This window comes from Calonectris borealis, chromosome 18 (assembly GCF_964195595.1).
Source record: "Calonectris borealis chromosome 18, bCalBor7.hap1.2, whole genome shotgun sequence".
Classification (NCBI taxonomy): Eukaryota; Metazoa; Chordata; class Aves; order Procellariiformes; family Procellariidae; genus Calonectris; species Calonectris borealis.
In genome coordinates, this window is record NC_134329.1 from 12622569 (window position 1) to 12637352 (window position 14784).

General features: G+C 42.9%; 2 protein-coding genes across 6 annotated transcripts in view; one reads left to right on the top strand and one right to left on the bottom strand.

The window, feature by feature from the left end:
- Window positions 1–1426, top strand: part of COMT (catechol-O-methyltransferase) — a 32263-nt gene extending 30837 nt beyond the window's left edge. Inside the window, exon 5 of the mRNA XM_075168039.1 lies at window positions 757–1426. Coding sequence (XP_075024140.1) covers window positions 757–858 — 102 coding nt within the window. The 3' untranslated portion in view covers window positions 859–1426. The remainder of the gene's footprint in view (window positions 1–756) is intronic.
- Window positions 1427–2674: 1248 nt separating this feature from the next.
- The window catches only part of ARVCF (ARVCF delta catenin family member), a 293995-nt gene continuing 281885 nt past the window's right edge, over window positions 2675–14784 (bottom strand). For 4 of the 5 annotated variants that reach the window (XM_075168019.1, XM_075168018.1, XM_075168015.1 and 1 more), the window contains 3 exons: window positions 14097–14150; window positions 8785–8876; window positions 2675–5171 (listed from right to left, as the gene is read on the bottom strand). In XM_075168019.1, the coding sequence (XP_075024120.1) occupies window positions 5166–5171; window positions 8785–8876; window positions 14097–14150 (152 nt within the window). In that variant the 3' untranslated portion in view covers window positions 2675–5165. Of the gene's footprint in view, window positions 5172–6596; window positions 6711–8784; window positions 8877–14096; window positions 14151–14784 lie in introns of all 5 variants that reach the window. The other variant, XM_075168016.1, reaches the window with a different exon arrangement.

Consider the following 14784-nt stretch of genomic DNA (forward strand, 5'->3'; position numbering starts at 1 on the left):
AAGATCCTATAATAATAATACATTCTGTCACGGTAACATTTGTTCTATGAAAAGCATAATCCACCTTTTTTTTCCTCTCCATACTTGTAAAATCAAACCATTCTAAGTGTTTCAGTTTATAGTACAGTGTAAATACAATGCAAAATCCCACCAGTCTAAACTACAGAGAGAATGTCGAGCAGTATTACAGAAAACACATTGTTGATTTTTTTTTATTCTCCTACCATGAAAATTTTAAGGCACATGATAGTTACAAACACATTAGCTACTAATTACCAGTAAGCTTCTTAGTCTAGTTATTTTGTTTTTCTGAACAGTAAGAACCAGATTGGCAGGCCTCGTAGTATCTGCGCTATTTTCCTCCTCACCTTGGACTTCAGAACATCCTACCCTGATGTAAAACTTAAGACAGAAAAAAAAGGTTCATAATACCTTCCCCTTAAATGCACTAGATTAGTTACTGTACCAATAAATCAGAGAATTTCTCTGTCAAAAGATAAGGAAATGCCAGATTTTAGGGGCGTCAAAACAAAGAAATTTTGCAAGAAACTATGCCTATATAAACACCTTGAAAAAGTGTGAGAGCACGACTCCACCCCAACAGCACAGAAGTGCTGGCTGAAGTCGTTGGCACGCCGTGGCTTGCACTGAGCGGGCAGTCGGACAGCAGAAGAGGCAATAACCACTCCAATGTGCCCGTTTGGCTTCTGAAGCTTTGCTTAGTCGAGGGGTTTAACATGTGCGCCTCTCCCACAGGTAGCTGAGCCTATACGCTCAACTTTAAGGCAAGTAACAGAAGGAAACTCACCACCTTCAATCTCATGGAACTGCCTTAGGAGTGAAAACTGCTTTGCCTAGCACAAGCCTTGCATGCTAGAAAGCGTTACTGAGAACTGCTCCTCAGAGCTGGCAAGAACTTACTAATCTGCTGTAACGAACAGGCCACCCCCTGCCTTCTTGATGTGCCAGTTCCTAGTCCCCAGGTCAGTCCCTTTTGTGACGTCTTGGCAACAGAGACAAGATTTGCTTTCCTGATACAGACGCATTCAGAATCGGCATCTCTGAGCGCACAAGAGCAGAACTAGGATAGGCCGGTGTTTTCCCAGGAGACGCTGAAGATCGGGACCTGTGGCTGCCCAAGCTGTTCTCTGGGGAGCGCTTCAAGCTGGCAACACATCTTGAGTTGTCGTTACACTTATGGCTAAATTGCTACTTAACTCCAAGACAGAAACAAAATGTCCTAAAGCCTTGCCTTCCACTCTCCTCCTCGGGTTCTGCAGACAGACAGACCAGCCTGGGAAGCCGTAAGCACAAGTACAATTGCTCACACACTCAACAACCAAACTGATGCTTCTCCAGGGGAGTCTTGACACACAATGGTTTTTGGTTTTGTTTTGTTTTTTTTTTGTTTTGTTTTTTAAATCTCCACAGCTTAGAGAAGATGCCTGGGAGATGTGCAAGCCACCTCCCTGGGAAGAAAGTTCTGCAGTAATGACATGCCACCTCCCTCTCCCCTATGTTATCTCAGCCCTCGCTGGGCCATCAAATTTCCTCCTCCTCTGTAGCAGGAGTCTTGCAACACCATCGCTTCCTTCCACAGCCATCCCTCCCACTAGAATTTCTGCAGGTAGAAATCTCTTCTACCCCAGCCCTCTGCAGGCAGATTCCCTCCAGTTTTCACAGCGGAGCCAACAGGAAAAGAGGAGGCCACGTACCCGAGCCCTAAAAAGCACTGCCTGCCTTTTAGCAGGAGACTCTACTGCAGCTCTAGTCACACACACTGCCGCTTTCCCTTCTTTACATACAGTCCCTGCTGCCAAAATACAACAATTACGGGTTCATCCACCCACATCCCAGAACAGCTCAAACAGCCAGTCACACTTGCGCCAACAAGAGGAGAGGTAAGGGCAGGCGTGGGCATACATCCCACCAGCGAGCTTGTGGCCATAGATAAAAAGGACGTTAAATCACCAGACCTGGTTCAAAGTATCTTGCTTTGGACTTCAGCCGGTGGGCTGATAATACAAGGCGACAGTCTCACATGCAAGTCACCCCCCAGTCCATCTTCCTTCCTCAATATCCAAACGTTTGGCGAGAAGAAAAAAAATCACAGTAATGTAAACGATGGGTTATTGCTACATACTTGGGAATTCATCGTTGGGAAGGGCAGGGGTAAGCATGCGATTCCCAGGGGAAGTCTTGGCCCATGGACTTGGTATTTGACTTCTTGATACACCATCCTTTGCTTTTCTGCAGCAATAAACCGCGTGGTCAGCTCACAACTACGCTGGCTGCCATGAACACTTACCCCCAGGAAAGCAAAGAACAGTTTGCTACCATGGCCCTGGGCAGCCAATGCCACCCGACCTGCCAGGGATATCACGGGATGCAGTGTAAATACAAAAAGGATTTTTGGGGGAAAGTGGGATAGGGTCTGAATTTGCTCCTCGGTGTGTTTAGCCCACTAATGACAGAGACCAAAGTAGATTCCAATGCAGATTCTGAGTGTCCCTGTAGTGCCCCACTGCGAGCCATGGGATATCTGGGATAGGAGGTCATGGGCATAATTGGCCCCTCGTCACTTCACTTCCCCCTTCCTGCAGTTTTCTCTGTTAACCTCTTGCTGGCTTTGAAGTATCTGTACAATAACTAAATCACAAAGTCTTCGCAGAGACTCCTTTCAACAGTCAGGTCTTTATTTTAAGTGAACTTTTGCTCAGACTCCTTTGGTAAATATATGGTTTGAAGTAGATCAGGGACAGACTGACAGCACGGCCCTTTTCTTACACTGTTCTAATCAGCTACAAAGCAGGTTCCATTGCTAATTACTGAACGTTTTTAAAAAAATCCTTTCATATACAAAAAGAATACACCAAGTACATAACCAAAAGTGATATAAAACTCTTCTGTGTAGCTTGGTTAAAAGGGTCTCCGCGTATTGGCAGAACAAGTATGAAAAGAGCACCATTGATATAATATACAGTCAGACTATGTATCTGGTTTCGTTGCCACACTTTATGTCTACACACAGAGAGACACTGCCCCCACACAATGCAGATAACCACAGATGTATCTCTCTGCTTCCCTCCATCCACTGAGCATCTTTGGCCCAACAGGACTCTCATGCAGGTGAAAACACAAATCTTTGCTATCTTAATTTGCTCCAAGCAACTTCACCTTCCCCAGGATCCAGAAGTGACCGCTGCAACATATGTGGAAGATGATGGTCAAAAAGGGAGGGTGTGAAGGAGCACATGTATCATCCAAATCACTGACAGCTTCTGGCACCGGTCTTTTTCCCTGAATCAACAAATGCTTCCCTCTCCTGCAAACTACTTTACATGGTTTTGTTAACCTATCCTCTGCACAACAATATATATATATATAGATATATAGATTTTTTTATTTATATATATGTATTCATGTCAAATTTTTAATATACTCAAGAAGATACAAAGCTCTTGGTACTTGCTTTTTTTTTTAAAGTTTTTAAATTTTTTTTACAAAAATTTTAGATGTTTACTATTACAGTAATATTTTGGGGGAGGTGAGGTTGTTGGATATTTCCCCTTTTTAATTACAAAGGAAACGGCAGGCACTGAAAACCGCAAATGATGTTTGCTAGATTCAAAAATGTGCTTTCCAGTCACACCGTTTTTAGGAGCTTGTTTAAAACTAAATGTGGCAATCAAAGAACAGTGGCAACCAAATAAAATCAGCAAAAGCCCTCCGATGCTACTAGTGTGACATTTGCTTCCTATTCTCACCTGCTGCCCTCCCTTGACCAATGCCTGGAGGAAATCATGATCTGAAGTCATTGAGTTCACGGCATTGCCAGACACCATACATGCAGGGTACGTTCTTGTACTTACACAAAGCAGGCCTTGGCATCTTAGAGGAGAACATGGGTGATTCTCACACCAAATGAAATATGTAATCTCAAAACAAAACCAAAGGAACGCAGAAATCATGATGATGATTTAAAAAATGCCAAACCAGTTCCCTTTGTGGCATTTTTCATCAGGATCTATAGCCCAAAGCAAACATGGATCCAACAGTGATACATTTACCATCAAATATAAGTGACAGACCCATCTAGAATTTATAGCGTGTTCAAAATAAGACATCCTATAAAAAAGCTCTTGTTTTCTTCCAATGTGTTATAACAGCTATGGCAAAAGAAATTGTTAAATCATCACCAATGCAACACTGGTACATTTAAAATGTAAAAGCTCCTTATTGCAATCTTTGAGAACAAGAAAATAAAAAGCCAGCCAACTCCATTTCTCAGCATAGATTTCTGAACCAGGGACACTGAAACCTTCAATAAACTGCTCTTCAGTGTGTGGAAATAAAAACGGCCATTACAGAATTCAAAAGGCAGAAGTATTGTACACCAGATTATAATGATAACATAGCACTGTGATTGATATAGCTTACTCTAAAAGCAGATTATACAGCTTGCATCAACTCTGTCATCCACTCTCCAGTTCATTTGACCAGCGTTTAATAGTTTTTGTTCTGCATTTTCTCCCTTCATGGAAATCCAGTAAACCCACTCAAAATTCCTGCACTTTCTGTGGAAATAATAAAGAAACCTAAACATTTTTCAACAAGCCTTTAAAAATGTTAGATTCACAGTTCAAAAGAAATCCCCCAAAACAAAAAACAAAACAATGAGCCCCAAACCAGAAAAGTGCTATTATCTTCACGGCTACACCTACGATATTATTTCAAATATTCTGCAGTTTCTCTTTCACTGTGAAGCTGTCGTCTTCGCTGCCGCGTGACCTTCGCTTCTCATACTTGGCACCATCCACACGTGAGAGTCGCCTCTGAACGCAGCCAGCTAAGACAGAAGCTTGGATTCTCTTTTCTTGTTTTCTTTCTTTCTTCTTGCAGGAGTGGGAGGGAGGGGGAGGGGGTGGCTATTTCTGGTGGGAATGTAACTGAGTTAAAAAGCAAATTGTCTCGCTGTAAGGCATGGTGCTCCGGGGTTGGCGATGGCAGTCAGTTGTGTTTTCTCCCCACATCCTCCTAGAACCTGCAGCCTGGTCAGTGATGCAGCGCCCTCCAAATCTGAATGGCAGTGGTGACTGATGAGATCCTCTGTGTCGATTCAATGTTTGTTTCTCCCCCTCAATTAAAAAAAATGTGGTTGGACTCTAGCCCTGCAAAATAAAGTCAAAACTGATTAACACCAGTGAGTAACATGACCTTGGTGGTCTCCATCACCCAGTGGTAGGACAGTGACTGGAAATGCCAACTCTCCCCAACATATGGGTTCCTGGAAGGGTATGACTGGGAGAAAACAAGCACAGACTTCGTTTTTCAAAATCCATACCCCACCTGCAAGCCTTCACTGCTCAGAGGAAGGGTGCAGGAGTGAAGCGTACAGGCACTACGCACACATTTATCTCTGCCCTTTGGCTAAGCCAACAAGGCTGACCATGCAGTCCTGACCAGCTGTGGGAAGCCAACGGTGCCAGGGTCTGCTCCGTGGCTACATGAGAGTACCTGGCAATGTTGAAAGGCTGCTCTGGGCGTGTGCTTCCAGCCCAGGAACAGGAACAATCTGTAAACACTTAGCACTTATACTAGACTCTTAAAAGAAGAAGGCGAGGGGAAGAAAAAAAAAAAAATCCAACACCACCACCCAAAAACATACAGGAGTTTTCTCTCCCACTAATGCCAGTGATTTCCATGTAGAAATATGAGGGTGGATGATGATGCTCCATGCTTTGGAATTTGGGCCTTTACAGGCCTATTGTCCACTCTGATGGGAAAGTTGCCCAGAGCCTTCACAAGAATCACTAAGATTTTCCTTTAGTCATAGCCAGGGGCACAAAACCTGCTGTTCCAAACATAGCATCACACCCGATGGAGTGCCAGAAGGTGCAACTGGGACAGAGGGCTGTCTAGCAAGACAGCAGGAGACAGATCAGCAGTGGCAGGAGTGAAGAAAGGCCAGCGACATTACTGAGGAACTTGGCACGTGGCAAAGGCAGAGAACTAGAAAGTGACAAAAAAGCACCTGTCTTCAGCAACAGGAAAAAAAAAAAGGAATTGAGAAGAGGGAGTTGTGGGTCAATGTTTATTGTGTAACCAAAATCATCTCTCCTTGCAAAGTAACTTGTGTACAGCCAGCAGCTTTCCTGCAGATGGGCAGGGCTGTGTAATTCACGGGAACCTCGGGGGACATCCATAAATAGTCAAGGATATGCTTTTCCTTAAGTCCCAGGCTAATCCTTATAATGAGCAGGGAAAAAAATGGTTGGAAGCAGGAACACGCTATTCAAATTCATTCCCATGGCCTAACAGCAGAAATCTTTCACATTTCAGCTGACAACCAATCATTCATGATATTAATTTTCTGCCTGGTTATTTGACAGGTTATTTTTTAATCAAACAGTGGTGTTTGATTGCGTTTCATTAAAGATACACTGATTAATATAAACACCACTTTTTTTTCAAACGCATTTTCATTTGTCTGAAAGGACCCAGTTAGCAGTTAGCCTTGAAGAGATTCCACAGCGATACAGATCATGCACGAGACAAGTTAATCACTAGCACCAATTACCATTAAAAGGACCTACCATGCATGCAAATTAGACCCAGGAGTCAACAGGCTGGGGTTTAATGTCACGGGCATCCACGAGATTCACCGAAGCCCTGTTACTCCTGTTAATGTTTTTCCTATTTGTGTCATTCTGCAGCACAGGGTGAGGAGTTAAAGGCAAAACAGAGCAGATTAATCAAACAAAACCACCGAACAAGTCAGCTTAAAGGAGCACAAGGGAAAATTAGTGGTAGAGAAAGAAAAAAGATCAGCAAAGCCACAATACTGACAAAAGCATCTGCAACAGCCAAAAGGCTGCACTTCCCTGCCATCGTTATTCACAGTTCTCGGCCACTCTTGAGCCTCAGAGCCATGGTTATCAAAGAGTTCACAAGCCAGAAGACCCCACAGATACATTTCTGTTTCACAGCACAGGGAGAAGGACGAGCAGCAGCTACTCAGCTCTGCCCAACTGAGGGCACGGCAGTGCGTCCCTTTAACGTGTACAACAGGCTACATTCAGGTTACCCTCTGTCCTTAAACCAAGAGGCAGCCCAGACTATGGGAGACACATTGTCGAGGTGAAATGTTTTTTCTCCTTTTCTCATGAAAGCAAAGCAGCTACTCACTGACCTCTGGGTTGTGCTTCACTTCAGACATACACTGGAGTTTGGGCTGCTTGGTGTGATTTTGAGGGTTGTATCAGCCCACTTTAATGAATTTTGAGTGGCAAAAATAACAAGTATTTGTTAATTTCCCTGCCTTAGCCTATTTTCCTTAGACATTTTCTGTCAAGCTCCTATTGATCAACATTCTTATGTCACTTAGCGCATCCATTCCCAGTGCATCCTTGCAAAACGTATTAGAACAGCGATGAGGGAACTAGGAGGTTTATTTCCTTGGCACTGGTTCAGGCAGGGCCGTCTCTTGCCACATGGGAGCAGGGGAGCACACTGCACGACTTGAGTAATCAGCTCAGTTTTATCAGTTCCAAAAGCAAATGAAGGAGCACAACTACCTCTACCAAAAAGTCCACCTGGGCAGCCTTCAACAGGGTGCAGCTACACCCAGAACTGGCAGATTGAAGAGAGTGATCTGTCCAGCTGGACTGAAGCCGTTCTCCGGGGCACACCTTCACGGGAAGGCAGGAGGCAGCAGGAAATGCATGACCAGGCAAGTTAATATGGGCAGACTGATGCAGCAGGACATCTTCCTAATTCGTGATCTATGGGAATATTTTTCTCCAAATCACATTTTTATTTCCCTTGTTCAATAATAGTGGGTTTTCCTTTCAGTTGACTGAAGTTTAATTGTTTCCACTGAACATGAATCACCTGGATTTTCTGATATTATCAGCAACGTGCTGAAGGTTATTAAGGACAGCCTTCTGCAGACTAACAATAGTGTTTCCTACCATGACTCTTGTTTCACTAAATCCTCCTCTTCCTCCCCTTCCTCCTCAAAATTTCTTCCCCAGGGGAAAACACAAGTTTTTTTTGAGGCCAGGGAGAACTGACGGCCACTGCATTAAGCGACTTTTAAAAAGTTGTCTGCTGAAAAGGCGTAGCAATGCAACAGAACAGAGCCTACTAAGCCACATTTGCACACAACCCACAATACAAACAGCTTTGTGAAGTAAGATTTTTTTTTTTTTAAATTATAAAGTTGTCTAAATGTGTTTTTAGAAGGCACACACATAACTATGCATGTCTCTCCCTCCCTCTCCATCTCCTTGGCCCATGCCCATAGTCAGGACTGTGAACGAGTGTCGGGGAAACGAATACTGCTCACCACACTGCTGTACACAGACACACAAGCTGACACCTACTGCTCATGCTGGGAACAATAAAGCAGTGTGACAGTCACAGTCTGAAGTGACTATTCTCGTAAGAAAGTCTGAGCACACTTACACACTTTAGGGCTAGGGAATGCTGCCTGGACGAGGGTGACAGAACAAACACTTCCTATTTTTACAACCTCATCCATTTACAAGAACGCAGTGATTACTTGCATTTGCTCCTGCACTGGAAAGCAGCATTTTGTTTTTATTTCTAGTTAGCCTAGTGCCAAGTTACAAAATGGTGCCTTTATCTAAAAAAAAAAAAAAAAAAAAAAGCCCTTTACAGCCCCCTGGTGAGTAACTACCCTATATTTCTTGCTGAGGACACCAGGCTTCCTTTCCTTTAAAGGCACTAACGAGCATTCAGCAGTAAGAGGAAGCTCACTTTTAAAGGTTCTTTCTCCGAGGCATCCCCTGTGTTATCACTGGTCTTGTATTTGCGCTCCTTGTCCCGGTGATCGATGGTGGAGTACCCATCTGAGGAGAAATGACATGACAGTCAGGCATGAAGCACAAATAAGAGCAAAACCAGAGCTGATGCTAGCAGAATTCTCCAGCAAAGAAACAGGAAAATAAACCGTCACAACCCAAAGATGCTGGCAGCCTGCTCTTCACATGTGCTCCAGCTCTGAAATTTCATTTTTACCAGCTTAAAACAAAACAGAAAAGCCCTCTTTTTATATCACTGCCAGATGCTGGCGCTCATTAGCAAGCAGCACTGTTTTCATCCCAGCCTGCTGCAGTTCTTAGTGTGCCCAAGGAAAGCAGCAAGTTGTCATCTCGCGCCCTGTGGCTAATGAGCTCCAAATTCAGCCCAAATCTTGTGTTCCTTGCTTAGCAGCCTGATTAATTGGCTGTGTTCATTCTCTGAAAGCTCTGCAGCATGTTCCCACTCTTCCTGAGCCTGACTACTAGCAGGACATGACAATAATTTGGAAGAGTCCCTTTCAGAGCACTGAGAAAAAGGACCTGTCGAGTTGGAAGAAATCTTGATGCAAACCCTGCTGTGCTTGGACTGTCTTTCATTACAAAGTAGCACCTGTTGGTGCTTTTTCTCCTGACAACGAAGAAACAATATGAAAGCGTGGTGAACACAAGGAAGAAAAGTGTGAGAGGGTTTATAAAGAAATGGCTCTAATTATTTCAGAACCTTTGCTTTGAATCATTGTCAGCCAATGCAAATCTTAATTTATTTTCCTGATGCAGCAGATTTCCCTCATTATCAGTGACAGATAGATCCTCTCCTGCTCTGCTTTGTAATCTGGAGTAAATGACACTCAAATTTATAGCTCCCTCTAGGCTTTTGTCTTCCCCTATGTAATTGAGGGATCATTAATGTTTTCGTGTTCTTAGAACCACAAAAAGGTTTTACATAAACTACCAAAATGCTCCTCTCTCGGTTTATTACTTGCCCACAACAGGTCATTAAGAAAAAGTAAGTCATGTTTTTGGTGGGGTTCCCATGGCATCAAGAGGCACTATTTGCCCACACGACAAAAGCACACGCAGCTGGAGTGACTTGTACCCAGCAGTCACAGGGCAGGGCCCTAAACGATGTTTGTGCTGGCCACAGCCAGGTTGAGTTTTAAAAGAGCTGTAGTTTTCCTACGCATCTTATGAATCAAAGTGCACACAGACCTGCAACAAGCACCTGAAGTACCATATATTTGTGACATCGTGGATAGTAACAGATTATTTAACCACGCCACTTAAAAATAACTAGAGAATTTTGGAGTTATACATGTAGTACACAGACCTTAAAGCATGCAAATAATTCCTACACAGAGCTTAACTTACAATTATTTGTTGATAATGAAGACGCGTAACATTCTTGGCTATTTCTTTCGAACAAAAAAGAAAAAACCTAAAGCCTACCAGTTGCATCCAGCTACCCAGCCAGCATTTGTGGACCAATAATTCTCTTTCAAATGACAGGCATGAATACTGCTAGTAAGTCCTAAAGATTCATCATTTATTTAGGAGTAAATAGTTCACACAGGTATGTATTTAAATGATGGAAACATGCTGACTCCCAAAAAAATCAAACTCACAACAACTGAGCGGTAGCTTTTTACAATCTGATATTAACGATACTCACAATGATGTAACGGATCACTCTGCATTTTTGTAGTGCCATCATCATGGGTGATCCACACACATTTTTTAAATGGATTGCCAAAGATAAAAAGGAAACCTTTAACCTCCCCCCAGAAAGCAACAGCTACTAACTGAAGTATGGCAGCTGTGAGCAAGGTCGGAAGTAAGGACTGTAATCACAAAAAATTAAAAGCACAACAGATCTTTAATACTACTAAAAAATTAAAAAACACGCTTAGCCAGGACAGCAGCAACAGGAAGATCAAGCTTTTGCACAGTGGCAGTAATCTAACAACAAAGAACAGCCAAGAACTTTGTTCTTCCTATCTAAGTTCCAACATACTTTGCAATTCATACTGTCAGCCCACTGTTGTGTGGTCTGCATGCTAATGGTGCCACACACATCAGCGCTAATGGATTATGTGTTTCTAAAAACCACAGAGTGTGCTATGACTCTGTCAAGATAAGCAGCAGCAGAGATAGGAAGTTCATGATTTGAGCTAATAAAATGAGAAATATCTTGAAGGAGGCTGCATCAGAGAAGTAATACTTCAGTGCCCATGTTTCAGATCCGTTCTAAAAAGTGACCAGAATTAACTGTTTCTATGGCATAAAGGAGACCTATACAGATCTTACTGCTCCAAGGTTTAAGTGCATTATTCTGAGTTAATACAATCGAATGTACAGGCAAAAGTTATATTCAATAGAAGCATTAAGAATCCCATTCTTAGCTTGTTTATTCCTCTCTCTCAACTTTCTGCTTGTTGTCTTCTGTGTTGCTTCACTATCTCCCATTGACGCTGCAGCAACATCTTAATGTCATCACACATTACAGGACCAAATGCCTGCTGAGTGTCAGTCCATCCGTGCCCTCACACAGCTCTCAACTTACTAAGATCAAACCTCTGGACCCATCAAAAAGGAGGAGGAGGAGAAAGGAAAAGTTACGGGTATGTAGGACAGGGGCATCTGAACTGTGTGTCTCTGGTCGGAACAATTCCCAGATGCTCTTGTCTGACTGACTGTAGGTTAATTGAGGCACAGATACGGTTTTAGAGAACTCACAAATTCGGCATACAGCCCTGAGATCACAGTTCTGCTGCTTCTCCAGACAGCTCAGGGTCACAGCCACCCTCAGGCAGCACTGTGACAATAAGCATTGATGATCTTCAGATTGCTCGGTGCAGAGCCACTTGTCTGGAGCTGATGAAGCCTGACAGACCTGAGCTATCTCTGCACTGGGCTGCCTAGTGCATCCCACGGTAACTCATAATACGTGTTTTCTTCCATCTCTCAGGACATCCACGCTCTGCACAGGCCCTCCCATTGCTCCAGACAGCAGGAATCTGACTGGTCTAGTTCTGCCAGCTGATGGGGAACATCTCTTTCTACCTCCCTAGCCACAGTGATAGCCAATTAATTTCCTTTATAGAGAAGAATGACCCCCATAGCATTAGCAAACAAGCTGAGATACCCATAGCAATTTTCTTTTTGCAATCTTGAAAAAGAGTCAACATGGGTTAACAGTAAAGGCCCAGGCACCAAGACAGCTGAACCCTGATGAAAAGGGGCAGCAGAGGAGCGGCAGACAGGCGGTGGTGTTCCAGAACAAGCAGTCTCGTACACCGCAGGGAACAGGATGAACGCTCTGGGCTGGAAGGACCTGGCTAAACGGATGGGTACCTCTAACATATGTGTGGCATGGAAATCCACTGAATTCTGCACTGACACACTGTGATGTGTTGGAGGCAATTACGGTTCAGTACCAAAGTGGTACACCAGATAATTATGCAACATAGAAGCATCTGAATTAAATGAAATGAACAACAAAAAGCTGGAGGCAGATGAGAATTCTCTAAAACGGTGAATATAAAGTAGAAAGATCTTAGGGCAAGTGAAGTCAGAAAGAGAGGAAGGCAAGGGAAAAACACACGACTGAAACCAGGGCACAGGACTTTCTGCAATAAAAAGAAACAAAAAGATAAGCTGGGATGCCAAACTACTTTCTCTGGTACTCTGTCATGCATTTTCTTTGCAAACATAAGTGAGAGCAGTCTCTCCTGGAGGCTCAACGTAGACTGGTGTGGAGTATGTGGGGATACAACCAAACTGTGCTTACTGGAGGTACAAACCCAGAGGACTGCATGTTGAAGTTCTGCTCCTTATATCTGCCAGTTCACTCCAGAGTGGAAAAAGAACAAAACCTCCAGAATACAACAGTCCGCAATGAAGTTAAAATCATAAAATAAAGTCTAGAGCAGCTCCTCATGTAAGTACGCCCATAAGACAAAAAACATATGGCATTTGGAAGAGCCTGAAGGAAAGAGGTGAAGTACTAAGTTGTTATTCCAGTTCCTTGGAATTAAGGATAGTAAACTGGATAAATTAATTTAGTCCCTTCTCAGCTGACCTCTGAAACAGCACGAAGTTATAGTCATATTGGAGTTAAAAAGCACTCAAGAGTTGGGGTCAGGAAAACTTGACAGCTTTTATCTTCTAATAATGATGAACAGCCCAGAGAATGTGCCTGATGTTGTACATACGCTGTTAATTTGCATTTCATTTTGTACTCAGAGCTGTACCCGTAACTCCTGAAAGCATAAGGTGACAATTAATATTGAGACTATAAAAAATCAGCACTGCCCATACTGCAGCACCTGCTAGCACACAGCTATCCCGCCAGGCAGTCTTCTCTGAAGTTATTTTCTTCCGTTGTGAGAACAAATGTTTCAGTGTTCCCTTAGGCAAAATACATATGGACAGTTGATTAATGGCAGGTGGCATCTCATTTTTCTAAGAATACGAAAGGTAATATACACCTGTTATTTTAACTTCTGAACATGCTTGGCTTTCAGCTTGGTTCTAACTTGCTATTTTTTCAGCTACAATCACAAATAGCAGTATATCAAACTGTTTGATTTGGAGGCATTAATATAGATATTTAAATAAAAATAACGTCAACTGGAAGAAATAAAGCAAATTCCTGAGAGACCACACAGCACCTTTATCTTCCTCAGTAAAGAAAAAAACCCTCTACAAGTCTTAAACTACAAGCTGATCAATCTCAAAGCACTGCACTGACAGTAGGTGGCCGTTCTCAGTCTATAGGAAGCGCCAGGCCTGGCTAGATGCAGGTAAATGAAAGGTGGAGCCAGGAATATCATCTATACTAACTTTTTTTTGGTGTTACCTACAGAAAACAAACACAGAACGGATTTAAACACAAGCGTTACACTGAAGTAAATTTTCAACTCTTTCTTTCCTTCTGAATCCTCAGACTTCCAGATCTGTAATAGGGAATGCAGCTGCCTCAGGGGCCAGAGCCTAAATTGAAAGCTAGGTCAGTATATCTCCAATATATGCTTCAAGTAGTGGAGATATTGGTGTGTACACTCTACATGTGTTTAAAAGAAAAAAAAGATAGGGAAAAAGAGATAGGAAAAAAAGGACGACCAGTCTTTTGTAAGGTAATGTTCTGTTTTTAAATGTCAGCTTTATCCGTCTGAAAGAGTATCACCTAGAGAAATAGCTGAACTTTCCCGTGAGTGACACTGTGCTCTATTGAAACAGACAGAGGGTTTGATCTGTGACGGAATTTACCTGGGCCAAGTTCATCCATAGGTATCATATCACGACTCCCGGTCTTCTCATTATCTATAAAACAGAACCATTGAAACGACTTGAGTTACATTTGCTTTCCTCAACACCTGCTATTTTTAAATTAGTCACAGGACCAGAGAGGTCCATAAAGTACTGAACGCAGACACTATTGTTAAAAAAAAAAAAAAAAAAACCAAACAAACAAAAAACCACAAAAAACCAAAACAACAACAGAAACCCCAAATACTTCACTGTTATCCTTTCAGAAAGGGAAGTTTGGTTTAAGCTCTCCAGAGAGCACATGTAATCCTTACACTTTTTGCTTTGGCACTGTAATATAGAAGTCCTCCTCTCCAAGTGATAACAGAAACCGCAGTTCTGCTTTGGACTACCTACTGCTATTAACAAGCGTCTCTCTGGTCTCTCCGGAATAGAAGAGAAAGAAAATAAGTAAGGGTGCAGCTTCACATGGCACACAATCCAATCTAGCAGCCTGCTGAGCCAACAGAAAGCTAACCCACAAAGAAAACAAGAAGTTTATTGTCAGCTCAGCAAACTGACCCAAGTCATCCTCTGTCGGCATCATCTGCCAGACTGGATCACAGACAGGGAAGGTGGGAACAGGCAGGGCAGCGTGGGGCTGTCTTGTCTGCAGTAATCTGCAGTTAGACCTGGTAAAGAGCAACAT